Source organism: Schistocerca cancellata, chromosome 1 (assembly GCF_023864275.1).
Source record: "Schistocerca cancellata isolate TAMUIC-IGC-003103 chromosome 1, iqSchCanc2.1, whole genome shotgun sequence".
NCBI classification, from domain to species: Eukaryota; Metazoa; Arthropoda; class Insecta; order Orthoptera; family Acrididae; genus Schistocerca; species Schistocerca cancellata.
Window position 1 is genome coordinate 800046105 of NC_064626.1, and position 19545 is coordinate 800065649.

The 19545-nt window shown below is 38.0% G+C and overlaps 2 protein-coding genes across 7 annotated transcripts in view; one reads left to right on the forward strand and one right to left on the reverse strand.

Annotated features, from left to right (window-relative positions):
• LOC126187852 (uncharacterized) overlaps positions 1 to 12774 on the forward strand; it is a 240019-nt gene extending 227245 nt beyond the window's left edge. For all 6 annotated transcript variants that reach the window (XM_049929171.1, XM_049929214.1, XM_049929197.1 and 3 more), the window contains 3 exons: positions 2905 to 3033; positions 3130 to 3258; positions 12649 to 12774. In XM_049929171.1, the coding sequence (XP_049785128.1) occupies positions 2905 to 3033; positions 3130 to 3243 (243 nt within the window). In that variant the 3' untranslated portion in view covers positions 3244 to 3258; positions 12649 to 12774. The remainder of the gene's footprint in view (positions 1 to 2904; positions 3034 to 3129; positions 3259 to 12648) is intronic.
• LOC126187884 (uncharacterized) overlaps positions 12223 to 19545 on the reverse strand; it is a 396025-nt gene continuing 388702 nt past the window's right edge. The window contains exons 7-8 of the mRNA XM_049929227.1: positions 15255 to 15461; positions 12223 to 13156 (exon numbers count right to left, since the gene is read on the reverse strand). Coding sequence (XP_049785184.1) covers positions 12623 to 13156; positions 15255 to 15461 — 741 coding nt within the window. The 3' untranslated portion in view covers positions 12223 to 12622. The remainder of the gene's footprint in view (positions 13157 to 15254; positions 15462 to 19545) is intronic.

The window sequence follows — 19545 nt, forward strand, 5'->3', positions numbered from 1 at the left end:
TATTGAATTTCTGTTTATTTCCATTTTCTGCCACTTGGTGAGTAGGTTTTCTCTACCCATGTTGTAAGTTTTTTTCATATATGATTAAGATAAAGATAAATATTGATTTCAGTCTCTCATCATTGCTAGGCAACTGTTATAAGATTAAATTATTTTGTCTTTTAGTCCATGTTGTCCATCTTCATAAGATCTTGGATCTAACGTTCTGATGTAATTGAGTTTTTCAGAAAGAATTGAACTGGAGGCTGTAAAATGAAAACTGTTGAAGGGATCGTAATGCCATTGCTTGCAGAAGAAGTTGTGTTCGCTATAAGAGTAAGGAGGCTCCTAACACTCTGCTAGGGACATGGGCGCACGCCCACATGAGGACAGAGTGGGCATGTGCATGTGTCAACATGTGTGACAGAGCAAGCACATGCATGCGTTGACCATGCTGAAAACAGAAATGTAGGCTTTAAAAGAAGAGCAGTGGGGGAGGGGTAGTGTGTTTCCTTACACTGAAAGGGGTTCAGAGAATGAAAATTCATCAGAGAATGGCACAGTTGTATGGAGGCCACTGAATGTCCATTGCAAGTCCAGTGCTCAATCTGACCTCCAGGACAATGGCTGCCACTATAACTAACGGGTCTGCAATAGTGAGGGTATCGACCTGTTGGACAATGGTATTGGTAATGTGGTGTGGCATTCAAGATCATATGTAATCAGCTAATGATGTGTCCTTCCTTGAATCACTTGTGCCACACCTTGACCATTGCAACGAACTTGCAGTGATGTTACATGTAGATTCCATACATTACTTCTCAAGAATCTGAAGTTCTTGTGATGTTATCTACAGATAACTGATATAGTGCTTTCGTTATTGTTATTTTATATAGATTTCAGTAATTTTGTATTTTGAAATAGTTTATAATTTTTTTAGATTAACTCTGAGAAACTGCTTCTCACTCAGATTTTTCCTGATTAATCTTTCATCTTCTTCCATTAAGGGTCTGTCTTTCTGTAATCTCTAACGTCTTGCCATTTCCTCTGCTAAAATCAAGTTGAGGTCAGTGAGAAGGGGAGGGCAGTAGGGTAGGGGTGGGGATAACAAAGTGCTGCTTGTTGGACCATGCGCCAGGGACAGGGTAGGGCAGCTGGGTGCTAGGTGCAGTTGGAAGTTTGGGGGCAGGGGGGGGGGGGGAGGTAGTGGGGGATGTGGTAGCAGATAAGTAGTGGAGGGTGGAAAAAAGACTTGTGGGTGCGTTGGGTAGAATAGAAAGCTGTGTGATGCTGGAGTGGGAGCAAGGAAGGGGATAGGTGGATGAAGGATAGGAACTAATGACTGTTGAGGTCAGGGTGTTATGGGAATGTAAGATACATCACAGGGACAATTCCCACCTGTCCAATTCAAAAAGCTGGTGTTGGTAGGCAATATCCAGATGTCACAGACCGGAGTAGAGATGAATGGGGTACTGTATAGGTTTGGTGGGTGGTGGAATGCCGTTGTGGGAGGGGTGCGAAGGATAGTGGGTAGAAGGGCATGACAAGAGACAGTCGAAACCCTGGTGAAAAAAGTGATTTAGTTACTCCAGTCCTGGGTGGTACCGAGTCATCAGGGGAGTGTTCCTTTGCGGCTGGACGGTGGAACTCTGGGAGGTGGTAGGTGACTGAAGAGACAGATTGTGGGAGAATTTTTTCTGTACAATGTTGGGAAGGTAATTTTGTCTGTGAAGGCTTCGGCAAGAACATTGGTATATTTCGAGAGGGATTGCTCATCCCTACAGATGGTCGGCTAGGCTGTGCAGAAAAGGTGGCAGAAGTCGAAGTGGAGGTACTGCTGATGGTTGGTAGGTTTAATATGGACAGTGGTACTCATGTAAATGTCTTTGAGTTGGGTGTCAACATTGAATAAAGTGGCTTATTGGGTTGAAGAGGACCAGGTAAAGCAAATGGGAGAAAAGTTGTTAATGTTTTGGAGGAATTTGGATAAGGTTCAGATCATGAAGATGTCATCAGGGTTTGGGATTCTGGATGTTTAGGATGGAATTCCTTTAGACGGTCTATGAATAGGTTGGCATTGGATGGTGGCAAGCGGGTGGCGATTTCTGTCCTGTGGATTTGCTTGTAGATGATGCATTCGAAGGTGGAGTAATTGTGGGTGAGGTCATGATGACTAGGAAGGAGGTTGTAGGTTTGAAATCATTTTGGCGGTGGTAGTTTTCAAGAGTGGCAAAGCCATGGGCATTAGGAATGTTAGTGTAGAGGGAGGGGGCATCAATAGTGTGAGGCACTGCGGGACATACCAACAGCTGCTATTTTTTTATTTAATGCATGTAAAATTTTATTTGTTTTGCCAGTGCAACAGATCCAGCATAACGTGAACATAACATCATGAGGGTGATGACTTTGTGTCATCAACAGATTTCCATGAGACTTCCATGTTTTTCCAGGATGAAATGCCAAATTTACTTGAATCAGTTTTTGTTGTTAGTAAGAGCATTTCTTTATGGTTGCAATTGATGCTTTTTGAGTTTTCAAATCACTTATTCCCATTTCACTTAGAAATTACAATTTTTTCAACAGTTCTACATTATAAGTTCTTGCTACCTCTGGAAATTCTTTCATTACCATCGTCCATCTCTTTCCGTGCCAGGCCAAGTAATTGTGCAATAACCTCAAGTGTATGAGAAATTCTCACTGGTGCATGTGTCGAGACACGTCTCCACCCTGTTCATAAAAGCATGAAATTCTGTCCAATACTCATATGTATAAATGAAGTATTAGATCATTACAACAGTATAGAGCTACACAACCCATTTGGAAATCCAGAAAAAATGTGATGCAAGGAATGTAACATTACATCAGTTTTACTCTAATAAAATTTGTAGCTTTGAAAATACTGAAACAAAATTTTACGTATTACAGCTTTTGGATAGATCACCAGGAAATCCTATACAAGAAGTTACTCAAGAATCAGCAGAGAGGGATATTGACAAAGAAATGGAACATCCAGTCAGCTCTCTTCCTGTGTGGGAACCAGTTGGCACTGATCAGGTTGATTTTTTGTCATTTAATTGTAATTTGTACAGTTATGGCGAATATTGCATGTTTGGCAAGCTTCACATGCTTTATTCTTATTCATTATTACAGGCTTCCATTTCATCTGTTGCTGGTACATCGCAGTTGGGTATGATATCTAGAGATGTTTACGACACAGTTAAAGGTACACGAAATACGAAGAGTAATAAACCTCCATGGAAATAGCACCATTACATTGTGGTAAGACATTATATAGCTTAAGTTTGAACTTTGTAATTTGGCATAAAAATTACTTAACTAATCTGAATTCAGATTTCTCACTTGCTTACAAGAGCTTAGAAATCTGCGTAAACTGTTGGAAGGAGAATGTTAATTTGTCTAACACTGAAATTCTGTAACACTGAAGAATGGACAGAAGATTTACAAAATTGACTGTGATACAGGTGGAAGTTGCATTCCCCACAATCCATTTACTGTTTGTGCTCTGTAAACAGTACTGGAGGAGGAGTTCAGAAAACACTGAATGAAGACTATTTTCAGAAAAAAGTATGTCAGAAATTGTCTGACCATTCCACAATATTTCCTTTCCATGGAATTAATGGACTGTGAAGTCTGCTGGAGGGAACCAAACAGTCTCTCTGGTCCCTCTGAACTTTCAGTTGCCATACGTGAGCAGCAAGGAAAATTAGGCAGAGACAGTCAGACATAACTGATAAAATGCCCCAGATTTTGCAGTTGTAACTTAAATTAATTCAGGGCAAGTTAAGAAACCATAACTATTTTTTTGGGGAGACACTGGACCATTGTCTCAAAGGGACTCCTCTTAAATGTACTGGTGTACCATTGTGAAGAGGCTATAGTCTGTACCAAAAAGGATGACATTAATAGGGAGACAGCTAAACATAGTATAGCCAGCTTAATTACAGAAATTTGCTCTCCTTGTCTCTCCCCTTCATGATCGATACACAGGCAGCCTCTGAAGTAGTGTGGGTCCGTATATATAGTGATTACATGTCTGCTAATGATACTGCAGGCAAAGAGCTCTTCCATCCTCCTCAGTGAGGATTTAAGCATGCATAATGTGCTATTGAATTTTGTTATCAGCCACTGCTCTCCCCCCCCCCCCCCCCCCCCCCTACTCCTCCCAGTTGAGCTGCCGAAGTCCTCACATTTTCAGAAGATTTATGCCTTATAATAAAAGTGGGGCAGACCATGCAATTCTGCACTACTATGGTGTCACTCTCTGCCATAGGTAGCTGAATATATTTTCCACTGCTCACATTAAATATGTTATCCACCTTTCAGCTGCTGAAGCCTTTCCAGAATTTTCAGACCAGCTACAAAGATAGCCTGTTACCTGGTTGATAGAGAAATGCTGTTCAGTGGCAGTTATAAGGCTCCTCAAAAATAAAGTACCAGGTAATTGTAGAGGACCTTTGAAGCCTTTCAGGTCACAAGGACCCTGGTCCAGTGAGTTTTGAAACTATCAAAGAGAGCAAGAATTGGCCATTGTGAGTATCTTTGAGCATTCAAGATATTCCACTAGCTCAGCATGAGTATAGGAAGCCACTGAAAAACACATTAGGTTAGGTCTAGCAGTGGACCTGAAGTAGGGTCTCTAAACACTACCTGGAGATTTTTTTAAATGTTATAATCTTCAGGCACATGTAGTTTTGCAATGATACAATACAGCTACAGATGTCTGAAGATGGTGTCATTTTAAACATTTCTATTGACTGCAGTGCAAGGATCCTATGAAACATCTGGCAACATCGACCATACAGTGATGGAGCATTTTGCGAAGATTATTGCCACTGCTGCCTGAATCTGGCACTTCATTTGCATTAACTAATTGTTGATAGGAGTAGGCTGAACAGCAGATCATTTAATGACAATTTTTTTCAAAATGGGAGTTACATTTGGAGTCACGAGCGATGGCAGTCGAGTTTAAGCTTGTTCTGTGCATCTACGTCATATGTTCTCCAACACCCACTGAGCATTCTGTAATGTTCATAATGTTCTGCTGTGAATGTCTTGGTCATTGCTTGCTTTAAATGTGATTGTAGCAAGTTATTTAGTGAATTTTTATTCCATTTGTTGTAATTTGTCATGGTTGATGCTGGTGGCAAGCAACAAATTCTCTCTCCAAGCTTCAAGTTCAGAGCACGTGTACGTGCTTACCACAGCTGTTACTTGCAACCGGCAACAATTCAATCTCTGTCCATGTCTCGAACTGTAGATTTGGTTCTGTGTGATGTTCGTGATACTACATCTTATCATGGCTGAATAATTAACAAAACACTTGATGGTGTGGCAACAAAAATCCTTCTAAAATTTTTGCATAATGTGTGGGTGGTAGACAATATCCAAACTCTTGGAGAGATACAATTTTGTTCACCTTCCTCCAAGTGGAGGAGAATCAAATGTGCCTCATACTTTGCTGTTTAGCTTGTGCAGGATATACATTGGAGTGAATGGTAAATTGTCACCTAACCTGGATTCTAGAGATCAATTAAGCTGGTTTGAGCATTCTTTTGTTAGATGTTGTCTCACCATTGACAACCTGATCTTCGTGGAGGCAGCTGCACAGTAGGCCTTCATACAAAGGCTGCATAGAACAGGCATACTTTTTATATCAAAAGTGCTTTCAGTACTACCTGGAGACACAATATATTTTTGAGGTTTCATTAATGGTACACCTGTGGTCTTCTACCTGTATTCTTCACATACTTCCTACCACAGAAGTGTTTTTAGCTGTGGGTTCGACAAGGTTTTGTCTGACAAACAGAAGACTTCCCTTAAAGAAGTATCTTAAACATAATGGTTTTTACTATTGCCACTAATAACTTGAAATCCACATTGAGGAGTCCATTCCAATGCTCATTCATTGACATTTTTCCAATTTTTTGTTCTTGTTTCAAAACTGCTGTAGCAACACAGTAGTGACAACTCATGAAAGGGTATAGAAGGGTTAGAAGGATGGTAATCCATAAGATTTGATGATGTTTATGAGTCTCATATTTGATATGAAGCTTCCAAGTATACAGATGAGCTACATGTTCTTTAAAGCTTTTGTGCTGTCTCAGCTTTGGTATGAATTCTCACTTTAAAAACCAGTAACACTTACTAATCTTGAGGTTAGCGATATGGTTCTGAATGAAAGGATAAGGCATGTTACAGGTTCCCAATGACAGCCTCATGGTGGGTCGTTTGTATGGATTGCTCCTCAATTCTGCCTTACCAGGTACAGAAGTGTTGGAATTGATAAGGAATTAACTTTCATAAATTATTCATGAGCAACCAGATAGTTTTGTTTCCAAGCAAAGAATGATTTTGTTGCACTTTGTCAGGTAACAATGCAAATTCTAAGCCAGAGTGTGAGTTGACTGCTGTCCTGGTTACTGAAAAAAATTATTTTAGTTTTATGGAGTTTGTTGTACTGTATATGTTTTAAATATTAAATTTCATGAAATTTTAAATGAGTATGTAACTACATGGTAACATCCAGAGATGGCTCCACTAATCTCAGTAGGAAAGAGTGATAGTGACTATCAGTTGCTGCTATTTTTCTCTTGATTACAGTAGTTGTTATCCTGGGCACTAGTCAGAGGGTTGACCTATATAGGTCCACTTTACCCTTTCCAACTCCAGTGTAGAGTTCCAAATAGAATCACAGGAAGGGCTCAGATCATCTTTGCCAACCAAACTTGTATTTAGCCTCATCAAACAGGCTTACATGTCAGTTCACTCGAAGTTGGAAGAAATCTTGAATGTGCAATATTTTTTTACGTTACTAGCCAATATAAAAATTATTAATAACATATACATAGAAAGTATATGCATGTGTCTGAACATTACCTGCTTGATGGCAAGAATACAGATGTCATACTATCTTGAATATCTCAGTTAAGTGAACTGTAGACAGTACATGCTGTTATCTATTTCATGGTGACAGCATTATTATTTTTGGGGATTAGGGAAAACAGTTTTTCAATATTTTTGAGTGTCATTTTTTAAGAAATTGTGCTTAGTTCTCCACCCCTTCTCTTTCATGAAACTATTATAAGTACTCCCACTCCCTGCCTCTTCCCAGCTTAGATCATGGGTAAGCTCTTGCCAAAACATATAAACATTCCAATGACAGTGTTGAAATTTTTAGTTTCTTGGACTGGATTTACTGAGGAATCTGGTCAGCTGGAATTACAAATAGCAGCATTACTCCATCTAGAACATTCGTTCTCCCATTTGTGAACAGCCTAATCCAAATACACACTTCCCTGTTGCTTAATGCTTTGTAGTCACAAATTGACCATTCTGATGACACAGCACAAATATACACATTTCTGCCATGACTACAAATGACACCTGCTGAGGCACAAGGAGCTGCTGGTAATGCATAGACATGTACTTCATTGCAGAGATGTGCATTTTTTGAAAGGGAACTGGAATAGACCTTATTCAACTTAATATTAGGAACACAAAAAAATTATATTGTTGCTATGCCACATTTCAGGAAATCATATTTGTGTTTTATGCCTAATAAGTTTTGACGAATGTGTGTCAGTATTTTGTACAGTAAAGTGTTATTGAAATACAACAATGGAATGAAGTGACCAAGTATATAGTACAGAAAAATTATCTGTGTAAAATGGCGACATACAGAGCATGGCTATTGTTGTTTATGAAGAGGATAAAAATGACTGACAATAGTATTCAATCTCTTTGTGGAAATAATCTTACAACAAAACCAGTCTGAATTGTGGATGGTAACAAATATGATCTGGTATAATTACATGACAGAAATTGTATGGCACTTATAAGCAAGTAAATAATGTTTAGTGTAAGATAACTGTGTCAATTGAAGAAGCTGTCATGTTGTGTAATCACATAGAGGATTTACTCATGATTACAGGGTATTATAATGAAAAAGAGCATGTAATACAAATTTTACAAGAAAAAATATGTCAAGAGTGCTAACTGTGATTTATGACTGAAAGCATATAGAAAGACTGCGAAAAAGGAGGTGGTGGTGTGGATTGGGGGGGGGGGGGGGGGTTGCAGGAAATGTTGAGATATAAAGTTCCTTTTTTTTTTTAGGGCCAGTCAAAGTATTTATGAATGTGAATTTACACAAATACACACGAAAGGCACATTTCAATCTTAAAAGTTCAAAATGCAAGTTGCATTTAAAGTGCTATCATCTCATTAATATATATGTATGTGAATTATTAATGCAAGATCAGAGATATGGTTAAATCAATAGACTACATTGTATTTAAAAAGACTTCTTATAATTAAAAAAAAAAACTTGCATTTTATCACTTGGGAAAAGATAGCAATATCGAAATGAATACATGCCTCTAACTGCATTTAATTGTGACATCAATATACTCGGTAACAACATTTGACAATATTCTTGATTATTTCAGTATACACCAGAATTCAATTTTTAATGTTTATGTACATAGAACTTCAGTGCAGCCATTTTCCATTGTAGGCCCTTTTGGGAGTCTGTAACTGAAACCTAGAATTTCCATACAAAATTCATTGTAACTTTTGAATATCAAGATCATATAAAATGTCTACAATATAATTTAGTTAATGTGTAGGGACACAGATAACAGTTCATTACTGTGCTGATTTTGCTAAGTATATTTTCGTACAATAAAGGCTTTCAAAACCAGTTGTCTTAGCTGCTGGTGAATCTTTCGGTTGCATATCCGTGGTTCATGAAACTTTTTCATTCCCAGTGTTTTCTCCAAACCAGCTTTGGATATCTTTGTAGGTGCGCCTCAAAAGATGTCCAACACAGCTGTGGACAAAGTTTCAGACACAAAACCTTTTCACAACCCTTGCCATAAAACACTGGAGATACACCAGCACAGTATCTTCCATATTCAGAAATTTATACATATGATTTGGTATCCCTGAGAAGCTGCACTAACATATAGAATAATCCAGTGGCTCTGATTTGCAAAGCTGAATTATTACTGAAGCAGTTTTTTGACTTGGTTTATGTTGTTCAGATAATTTGCATTGTACCCATCATATTACTGTTGCAGCTGCAGACTTTGGGAGAACACTTTTCTATCTCTTGGACTTTAAATATTTAGCTTCAAAAATTTTCTGTTCATCATTTCTCTATCGTTATTAGTGTAAAACAAAAATATAATTCATGGTGGTGGTTCACATTTCCACAGGCAAGAGTAATATAATCCAAGTTGACTGCCTGTAACAAACTAGTGTATCAGTATTTGTTGATAATCTGTGTGTTGGACTACTTACGTTTTTGTTAAAAATGCCGTGACAAGAAATAAACCAATACTTTTGCTGTTACCAGTACTTTTAACCATACTTTGGACTAATACCATAAATTACTTTGAGCCAAAAAAAGTACACAAAAATGCAAAAAAAAAAAAAATCAGCTTATAAAGTTCCTGCCTTAACTGTAGATTCTCCTTGAAAATTTAATCTTAACGATGTTCAGAAATATTGTTTCAATTCTTTTGATGTGTTTGTCGTAGAATTACATGCAATAAGGTTTGTGTGAACTTTTTATGTCATATTCCTCCTGATTGTTTGATTTTTTCATCATAATTGTTCATATTGGCTCAATATCTCTTCAGGATTGTTAGAAAATAATTGTAGCCTAAATTTTTTCTTGAATTCTCTATCAAAATTACAAAACTAATGTGTGCTGAGGGTATGTTGCATTATAAAGGATACATAAAACAGTACAAATTAATAGGTATTCATTAATTTGTAATCTTATCCCATATGGTTGGCAGTACATAAATATCTTGACAAACATCTTTGAGTGGAAACAAGGTGTTTGTTTTGCTGCAGATAAAATTGTTTAACAATCATGATAAAGCACCTCTTGATGTATTCATATATATTGCTGTAGACTGAACATCCACAGTTATGGAAGAAATACTGATAAATATGTAATGATTCGTTTATTAGATGACATAATTTGGTAAAAAGGAAGACTCAAACCATTCACATAAGTCAAGAAATTGGTTATAGTTGACATGTTGATAAGGAAATGTAAACTGAGTAAAACGAATTTAACTGATCAGTGAAACCTTCTGTTTAAGAATTTCTTATATACATTTAACGTTTTATACCTTATTCTGAAAGGAATGGTAAATCTCATATTAAGTAACAAACTTTCTGATTTGGAAGACTGTCTTTACATTTGTCAAGATTTATTTCAGAACTATATAAAATGAGTTTTTTGTTGTTGATAAATGACTGCTGTAACATTATTACTGAGTGACTAATAATTCATGTATTGTAATGAAACATGGTAGTTAATAGCTTTATTCCATCCCAAACTTATTATTCATGGACTAAATGTCCTATGGGGGAACAATTGTTATATATTATCAGAATCTTCCATAAGGAACACAATAATATTTGTAAATATTGTATTTGCTTATCTTTTGGAGTATTTTTTTTTCAGAACTATATCTCCTGGTTACATTTTTTTAAAACTAAATCTTGAGCACAAATAAAAATTCACAATAATGACTATGACATTATTAAGGAATTATTTTTGATTAAATACTAATATTTAAAATGAGTAATATACATTTATACACAAATGATTTGGTCGTGTGGTGCCTTACAGGTTAACATTAATGTCCATTGTTTCCCTGTTAACCCTGTCAACAGACACCATGTTCAGTAGCACCAGATTGTTTTTGCGAAACTGTCATCTCAACAAACATTGACAAAAGTAATCATTTACAGTACTAACTGAACTGAGTAAACATTTATAAATACACTTTATCCTTGATCTAAACCTTATGATTAAATGAAAAGTCGTGAAGGAATAGTAAAACATATTTGTATTGCAACTTCCTTGTTTGAAAGTGGAGAAACAGAAAAGTGATACTAGTGAGCACTGTTTTGTGCACCATTTTACTGGCCCCACAGAGCACACACTTTTCAGTGAAAGTGACTGAAGAACACCAAATAATTCTCTGACAAGAGATTGTGAAAGTTATATATTTCACTTTGTGTCTCTGTGTATTAAATTATCATATTACTGCATGGACTCTGGTTCTGGATCAGCACCAGTAACTGTTAGAGAAATGTATCGTAGTTTGCTCTACAAAGAAAAATGGATACATTGAAAAGAGGCTAATACCTCAATTTTTCAGTGAGCAGAATATGGACTCTGCCATGACAAACTAATTTTATGGCAGTGACCTGGAAGAAAGATGCAGTTCTCTCTCTATCTCTCTCTCTGTTTCTTACACACACACACACACACACACACACACACACACACACACACACACACACACACACACAGATATATATATATTCTTTTGAGAGTAATGGAAATGGAAATGCCATGTGGCTAGGGCCTCCCTTCGGGTAGACTGTTGGCCTGGTGCAAGTCTTTCGAGTTGACGCCACTTCGGCAAATTGCGTGTCGATGGGGATGAAATGATGATGATAAGGACAACACTACACCCAGTCCCTGATCAGAAAAAATCTCCGACCCAGCTGGGAAGGTATGACATTACATCGCGCTGACCACTCAGCTACCAGGGGCAGACTGAGAGTAATGAATGACTGATAAATAATAAGGTCATCATTATCCATGAGAGATCACAGAGAAGATAGAAATTTATGGCATTGGTGCACAGTCGAATGATTAGAAACTGCATCACAGAACTTTTTATAGTTTCCCTGTAATGTGCAGCGATTAATCCTAGATTTTTTCCCTGTTTGCTACTTGTATCCAGATAGTTAATACCAAGTCAAGCTTTGTCATATCACCGTGCAAAGGTGTGTCCTAGGTAAGTGATCATTAGTGTTAGGATGATGTGTGTAGTAGAGAAGAGGAGTATTATATCCTTTTTGCTAACAACTGCTATGAAAGCATATATCTATCATAAACCATTAAAACCACACAAAAAAGTGTCTAAACAGCATAAAATGTTCATCACTAGCTGCATCTTCTGTCAAATGCTGTTTTCATCTATATTCGGTTATTCAACAGTAAATGTTTGTCATGTAAGTTTTGTAATATCGTACCAATGCTATTCTTGTATGAAATCCTTGGTAAAGTTTTAAGTCATTCACTTGTGAAATGGTTTCTGGCAGTCATAATAAGAATGATTCCCATATTGTGTAAGGGAGGGGGGGGGGGGGAGAGGGAGAGAGAGAGAGAGAGAGAGAGAGAGAGAGAGAGAGAGAGAGAGAGAGAGAGGAGGGGGGGCAGATAGATTGAAGTTTACATTAGAGGTAAATATATAATATATACACGCATATAACTGATTTTAATTTTCTACATCTTTGAAAGTTCTGTACAAACATCTACTTTTTGTGTAAGGATTTGGCTTTGTCATAAATTATGTGCACGTCACTTATTGGCAACCTTATCTCCTGTCCAATAATATAAGATACTGGCTGCTTATTTTGATGCTGTACTGACACAAAGAGTATTTCACTCACACCAGTTCACATAATGCAGTTTATGTTAATTGGAATCAATGTTTTTTGCGCTATTCATCTGTTGTGTGTACTGCAGTACTGCGACATGTTTTAATTGTGATTCAGACACAGTTACACACTGTACTATTCAACCACTTGTTTCTGACTGTCCAGAAGATCGGTGTGCTCTCTGCACATGTGCATGTGCCTGTGCCTGTGGCTGAGGACCGAGAGCATCAAGTGGCACGCCATTTGCCTGGCGGCCAATGCTACGTCCTCCTGTATTGTTGCTGCCTGATGTTTGGGCTGCTGCCGCAGTCTCACGCCGCACCTGGTACCGGTATAGCAAAGCTCCAGCAACTAAAGCAGCTGCTACAGCTGAAAGGGCTGCCAGTGCAAACAGTGCTCCAAATCCTGGCACAGGCAGGCAGACTCCATACACTACCTCCTCTTCACGTGTTCGTCCTTGAAATACTGTTACTGCCTCGGGTCGTGAGTCAGGTGTAAAGGCTAGGTCTGCCTCTGACACGACATCATACAGCCCACTGACACCAACATCAGCATTGCCTCCTGCTGGTACAGCTACGGAACGTCGTGGTCTTGCAAATCCGGTGCTTCTAAGAGTGCGAGGCCCGTGTGGAAAACGTTCTTGACCATCACGGTGTCCAGGATGTGGCTGTTCCTGAAATGATTTATTTCAAATACTAAAAATGTCATTTCCACTAAAGCAGCATTAAATTACCATTCATATCTATTCAGTTATGTCTGCATAAGAATCCCATCAAACAGAATGTTTCAGGTTTTTGTGATCATAAGATCATTAAATTAGCTGTACTATTTTTGGCAAGTTAAATAGATTGTTTACTTCTTGTATTCTGATGAAGTTAAAAATTACTGGTACATATGCAGTAACCTGTTAAAGGAAACTGATCATTGTTTTCTTGATAAAATGTTATTGTTGCTACTGTGTACTATAAATTGCCCTGTTCAGAACTGAAATTGTGATATAGTGATTTGACAAGTGTAATGGTATTGTTACACTTCCTTCCTAGCTGTCTTCTGAATTGCTGATGTAATAAGTGTTACTATTATTTATTTTTATTTTTCAGAAAGTGCTACCTACATTGATAATATTTTGTAGCATTTCATCTTTTATTAATAGTAAAATTAAACTTTATTCACCAATATTTACATATGTTGTTTCCTTCTCCTTCTCTCACTCTCTTATCCAGTTCTTTTATACAGTCAAGCCTCTGGATGTATTGTTTTCTACTTCTTTATACTTGTTTGTAACCAGTAACCCTCACATGTAAAAGTTCATAACAAGAGTGTACAGTAAAATACACAGTTGTCTTATAAACTTTTGTTACATGTATATTTATGATCTATATATTTAAATTAAAGTTTTGTATGAAATATTAGTGGACTGTGATTTTTTAGTGCTGTTAATTACATGTTAGTTGTCCTCACTTAAAAGTAAGTGTTCTGTCAGATCTTATTTTGTCTTCATGATTTGACACTTAGATATGGGAATACACAGAAAATCCTGGGGATGAATACAAATAATTGCTCTGGGTCAGAATTCCAGTTTGAAAGGAAAGGGCAGTGTTTAACATAAGGCAAATGTGTTTATCTAATGCATAATACAAATTACTCTGTACAGTAAGATGTTAGTTTTACTTCAACCATTATTTAGAGCTATAAAAGGAAGATGACATGAATTCTCTAGCACTCCTGTTGGGGATTTACTTGAAAAACTGTGGGAAAATGTGCTAGAACTCTATAAAGAATGAAAAATTTTACCGAAGGAAATTCTTCAAACATACACAATTCAGGTGTTAAATGCATGGATTATAAGAATTATTGTTTCAGCACAGGATAAAAGTTTTCTGCAGTAACAATATCTGTTGATGAGACAGCTATATCCTTTCCCATCTTGCTGTTCCCATGTTCCCTTTGAAAGATAGATACATGCATTTCCAAATGCTTCTGCTCTGACTGACTGTTTAGTATAATTTTGTACATATTCATAGCAAGGAGAAATAGTCCAACCCCAAATGTAAAGAAAGTATGGAAAAGTGGTGGTACAGTAAGTTGGTATTCAGTTTGACACATGCATAAATGCAGCAATGGGATCTTTAATTCATGAATATTGTGATAATAAGTTTCTTAAATATTTTTTGTGGCTGTTATGTAACTAATGTGAGGGGGGAAACAACTGCATGAACGTTTTCATTGGCATTTTGTATAGAATAATTTGCTTGATCAGAAAGAGAAAGTACAAATTTGTAAATAGAAGATAAGTGAAATAGAAAACTTTGATCGAGAACACAATATTTACTTTCTTAATTACACAAACAAGTCACAAAAACTCTCAATAAGTCACATCTCAGATCTTTTTAACGCATTATTCTGTCCAGTTTACATTTTTCCTTCTCCCCCCTAATCTTTACCTCACAATCTGCCGTTTCTATCATAGAAAGTTTATTCCCGCCCTCCCCATCCCCCATTTTAAAGAAATAATGAAATACTTCTTCAGGAAAGAATTGTAAGTTCATACAAACATTTGAGTAAAATACCACTTGCATCCACATTCCGTTACTTCACACTTCAAATGCTGCTGTGATTGCTATTCAGAAATATCTAGTATATTGGAAATAGGATGTAGTTAAAGCCATGTTTGTTCTTGCTGTTCATGTAAACTGACATAATTTGTAGTTCATCTTGCAAAAATATTTGTTTCTCCATGAAACAGGCAGGAAACTCTACTAAATACAAACCTGAAAAGGTTGCCTTGGAATTGTTGCTCCCTTGTTGCCTGCCATGTGCACTGCTGGCTCATCTGCAAAAGCAGGTGTTCCATCAGACACCAGCTCATCATACAACAGTAATTCAGGTGGTGCGGACGGAGCAGGGCCGGCAGTGTCACGTCTCTCAGATGGGCCATGTTGGCAGTGCTCCGGACACCCATGGCGACAGATCTCCACCTAGAACATAATTTATGCATAGTTGTGATGTTGTGTGATTCATTGGAAGAATCCTAAGGAAATGCAATCCGAAAACAAAGGAAGTAGGTTACAGTACGCTTGTTCGCCCACTGCTTGAATACTGCTCAGCAGTGTGGGATCCGTACCAGATAGGGTTGATACAAGACATAGAGAAGATCCAACGGAGAGCAGCGCGCTTCGTTACAGGATCATTTAGTAATCGCGAAAGCGTTACGGAGATGATAGATAAACTCCAGTGGAAGACTCTGCAGGAGAGACGCTCAGTAGCTCGGTACGGGCTTTTGTCAAAGTTTCGAGAACATACCTTCACCGAAGAGTCAAGCAGTATATTGCTCCCTCCTACGTATATCTCGCGAAGAGACCATGAGGATAAAATCAGAGAGATTAGAGCCCACACAGAGGCATACCGACAATCCTTTCCACGAACAATACGAGACTGGAATAGAAGGGAGAACCGATAGAGGTACTGAAGGTACCCTCCGCCACACACCGTCAGGTGGCTTGCGGAGTATGGATGTAGATGTAGATGTAGATGTAGATGTCTGAGAAATATGTAAATAATAATGCTAGAAACAGTCTTCATGCCAACACTAATTAGACACACTACATTCACAAATAGCACATGCTAAGTCATTGTTAAACAGAAATGGATTGATGATGCGGCACTTTTGCGCTGTTTGATAGAATACAAAAAAGCTGAGCTAAAACTAGACAGTAGCAATGTAGTGACTTCAATCCCATAAAGTTGGAGACTTTTGATTCAGTTTCTGGAAAATCATTATTGCCCCACGGTTGAAAATGGTACACAGTACTTGCTTTGAGTCCAACAAAAAAATGCAGTGCACATTTTTAAATTAATAATGGATGAATAATGCACAAATATCATGTTACCTTTATGGCCTTTGTTGAAATAAAGAAGTGTCTTTCATTTTGTGTTTCGTAAAATTTTCAGGGTTCTGAGGTTGTAAGGCTGACCTACAGACAAGGTGGAAAAATGGGGTATTGTGCACCATAATATACAAATACGGAAAAGAAAATGGCACAAGCAAATAAGGTTTACTGGTGACCTTTCCATTCTTTCTGAAAATATGAAAGCTCTACCAGGACATTTAAACAGCATAGCTAGGGCACTGGGACAAAATTCAGTTAAAGATAAACAGAAAAAGGTGAAAGCAATTGTTTGATGTCAAACTAAGATTAGTAAACATTTAAATTGTAGAAGATGCAGAAGAAGTTGAAAGTGGGACATAACAATGCAAGGAGGCTAGAGTAAGGAAGAGAAAAAGAAGAACAAGATGGCAAAGAAAAAGAACCTCTACTTTGCGAGGGAAGGGGACTACTGGTATTACAAATCGGGTTTTCTGAAATATTCCTGTGTACAGTACTACAGGGAAACAGTACTGACCAGTGGAAAATGTAAGAAACTTAATGGCACAGGAGGTTGTTCAAAATTGAATTAGTAAAGAGTGTTGAGGGGAACAAATAACTTTAAGTAGATTCTGAAAATTATTTATAAAAAGGAGGGAGAAATGTGTGGGCCTGTGCTTCAGGCAAGTGTGTGAAAGCTAAATGACCTGTGGTATTACAAAGTTTGAGTATGAAGTTAACTGAGAGATGAGGCATTTCAAAGTCCATTTCCAGTTGGCATTATATGTGATATGACCTGTTGGCTTTTGTCTCCGGATCTTCTGCTGATGTTGTTTGTTTATTGATTTTTCTGATATTTTGCCACTGCAACTGGCTGGCACTGTCAAAGATTCACCATCCGTTGTTGGTGGCAGAGGGTTATATTTTACAATGTCAGCCACTCACGCTGATGAAACATCAGAAAAATTGGCCAAAGATCCCGAGATGAAAGTCAGCAAGCAATAATATGTGAACTAGTGGCTGCAAAAGCTACCACCATATGTACTTATAACTACATTTATTTCATATCATTTAAGCATTACCATATGTGTTGCCCTATATCTATGTGAAGCAATGTTCTTGTATTAAGATACTAAAGGAGCAACACACATCTCTTGTAACTTTAGTGTTAATAGCTGGAATATATTATAACAATCCAGTTTTGACACTGTTTCGACCCCCCCCCCCCAACCACACACACACACACACACACACACACACACGCACACACACACACACAAGTTGAATTAACATTCATGCATTTTTTTTCACTTGATTTACTTATTTTACTTGAAGTACTGTTTTGCTATTATCAGTGTTTAGAACTTACCATTCATAATTGTTTAAAAAGAGAGAATCGATTAAGATTTTTAACAAGTATTATAGTGCAGTGACTACTTACTGACTTACTCATTGTTAAGCTTGAGGTTGTTGGAAGCCACCGAGAGTACTCCAAGGCAGGAAACCTGAGGCTTAATGCAAGTGGCATGCACAGTTGGTAGAATTCAGGTTACAGAAGGAAAACAGTAACTGAAGAAGTTTATGAATTGCAATTGCTCTGTGCAGCTGTTCCAGGGCAGAAGTTTCAGCTCAGGGCATTAGATGGTAACTCCATACACTGATTAGATACTTCCGAATGGTGGCTCTTTGGTCTGTAGTTGCAAACAGGCACACCCTAGCATTTGCAGGGGTATGATTATTGCTCCTGAGAACTGCAAAGTCAGTGGGTTGGTACAGCTTAGAGTGAGGTGGAAAGTGGGTGAAACTGCTGAAAAAGCAGTCTCTATTCAGAAGCTAGAAGTCTCCACCCATAGGACGGAGCAGAGTGACATAAAGCACTGTTGTTGCTAGCTACACAAGGAAGGGCAATGATGTTTAGCTTTCAGCTGAACACTGTTGCTGCCGAACAAGGAGATTATTAATGCCAAATCATGAATACCTCACCTACAGAATGAGAGAAGGGAAATGACCTGAATGTTGTTGGCTGGAGGCACCAGGGAGGCACAGAGCTCCATGTCAGATTGCCTGATGTCTGTACAGTGCTGGTAGTGTTAGCAATCTGACTGCAGAGGTGAGCCAGTTCAGCACCAGACCCCCTCAAAACCACCAGATTTTCATATTGAAAGTAGTCATGAATTAGACTGTTTGGACGTCTGGCTTGATGCCAACCTTGGGTAAACTCCAGTTTGACATGGTATTCTCCCTTAGACTGCTGCTCTCTAATGCTTGCATTTTAATATGCTGCTAGTGATTGCTAAATTCTGTTAGTTCTTGTCCCTTGAGCTCAGATGCTAACTTATGTTGTTTCAACAGTTGAACCATTTGCTTTTTATCATGTCTAGAAGTTGCCTTCAGTGTAATTTTTTAATCTGAATGCAATAAACAAGTATTATTCAGACCTTTGAGTTTCTTGAGTCTGTTGCAAGTATCCTTACCAAGTCTCAAAATGTGCACCTTTAAGTAGATGCACTGTGGCTGTTTGGTGCTGATATGATCAATCATATGCCCTGACTGGAACTGTGTTTTTCTGTATTTGTTTCTGACCATTCAGAAATTGCAAAATGACCTGGCACTTTTCTTAAGTTCTCATACACTTTCTCTAGTCCGTCAGGACACAACAGTACAAAGAAACTGAACCGAGCATAATTTGTATAACAAATTATGTAAATGTATTTAAAAAGAAAGTGGTGAGACTTACCAAACAAAAGCGCTGGCAGGTCGATAGACACACAAACAAACACAAACATACACACAAAATTCTAGCTTTCGCAACCAACGGTTGCCTCGTCAGGAAAGAGGGAAGGAGAAGGAAAGGCAAAAGGATATGGGTTTTAAGGGAGAGGGTAAGGAGTTATTCCAATCCCGGGAGCGGAAAGACTTACCTTAGGGGGAAAAAAGGACAGGTATACACTCGCACACACACACATATCCATCCGCATATACACAGACACAAGCAGACATGCAGCAATGTCTGCTTGTGCCTGTGTATATGCGGATGGATATGTGTGTGTGTGCGCGAGTGTATACCTGTCCTTTTTTCCCCCTAAGGTAAGTCTTTCCGCTCCCGGGATTGGAATGACTCCTTACCCTCTCCCTTAAAACCCATATCCTTTTGTCTTTCCTTCTCCTTCCCTCTTTCCTGACGAAGCAACCGTTG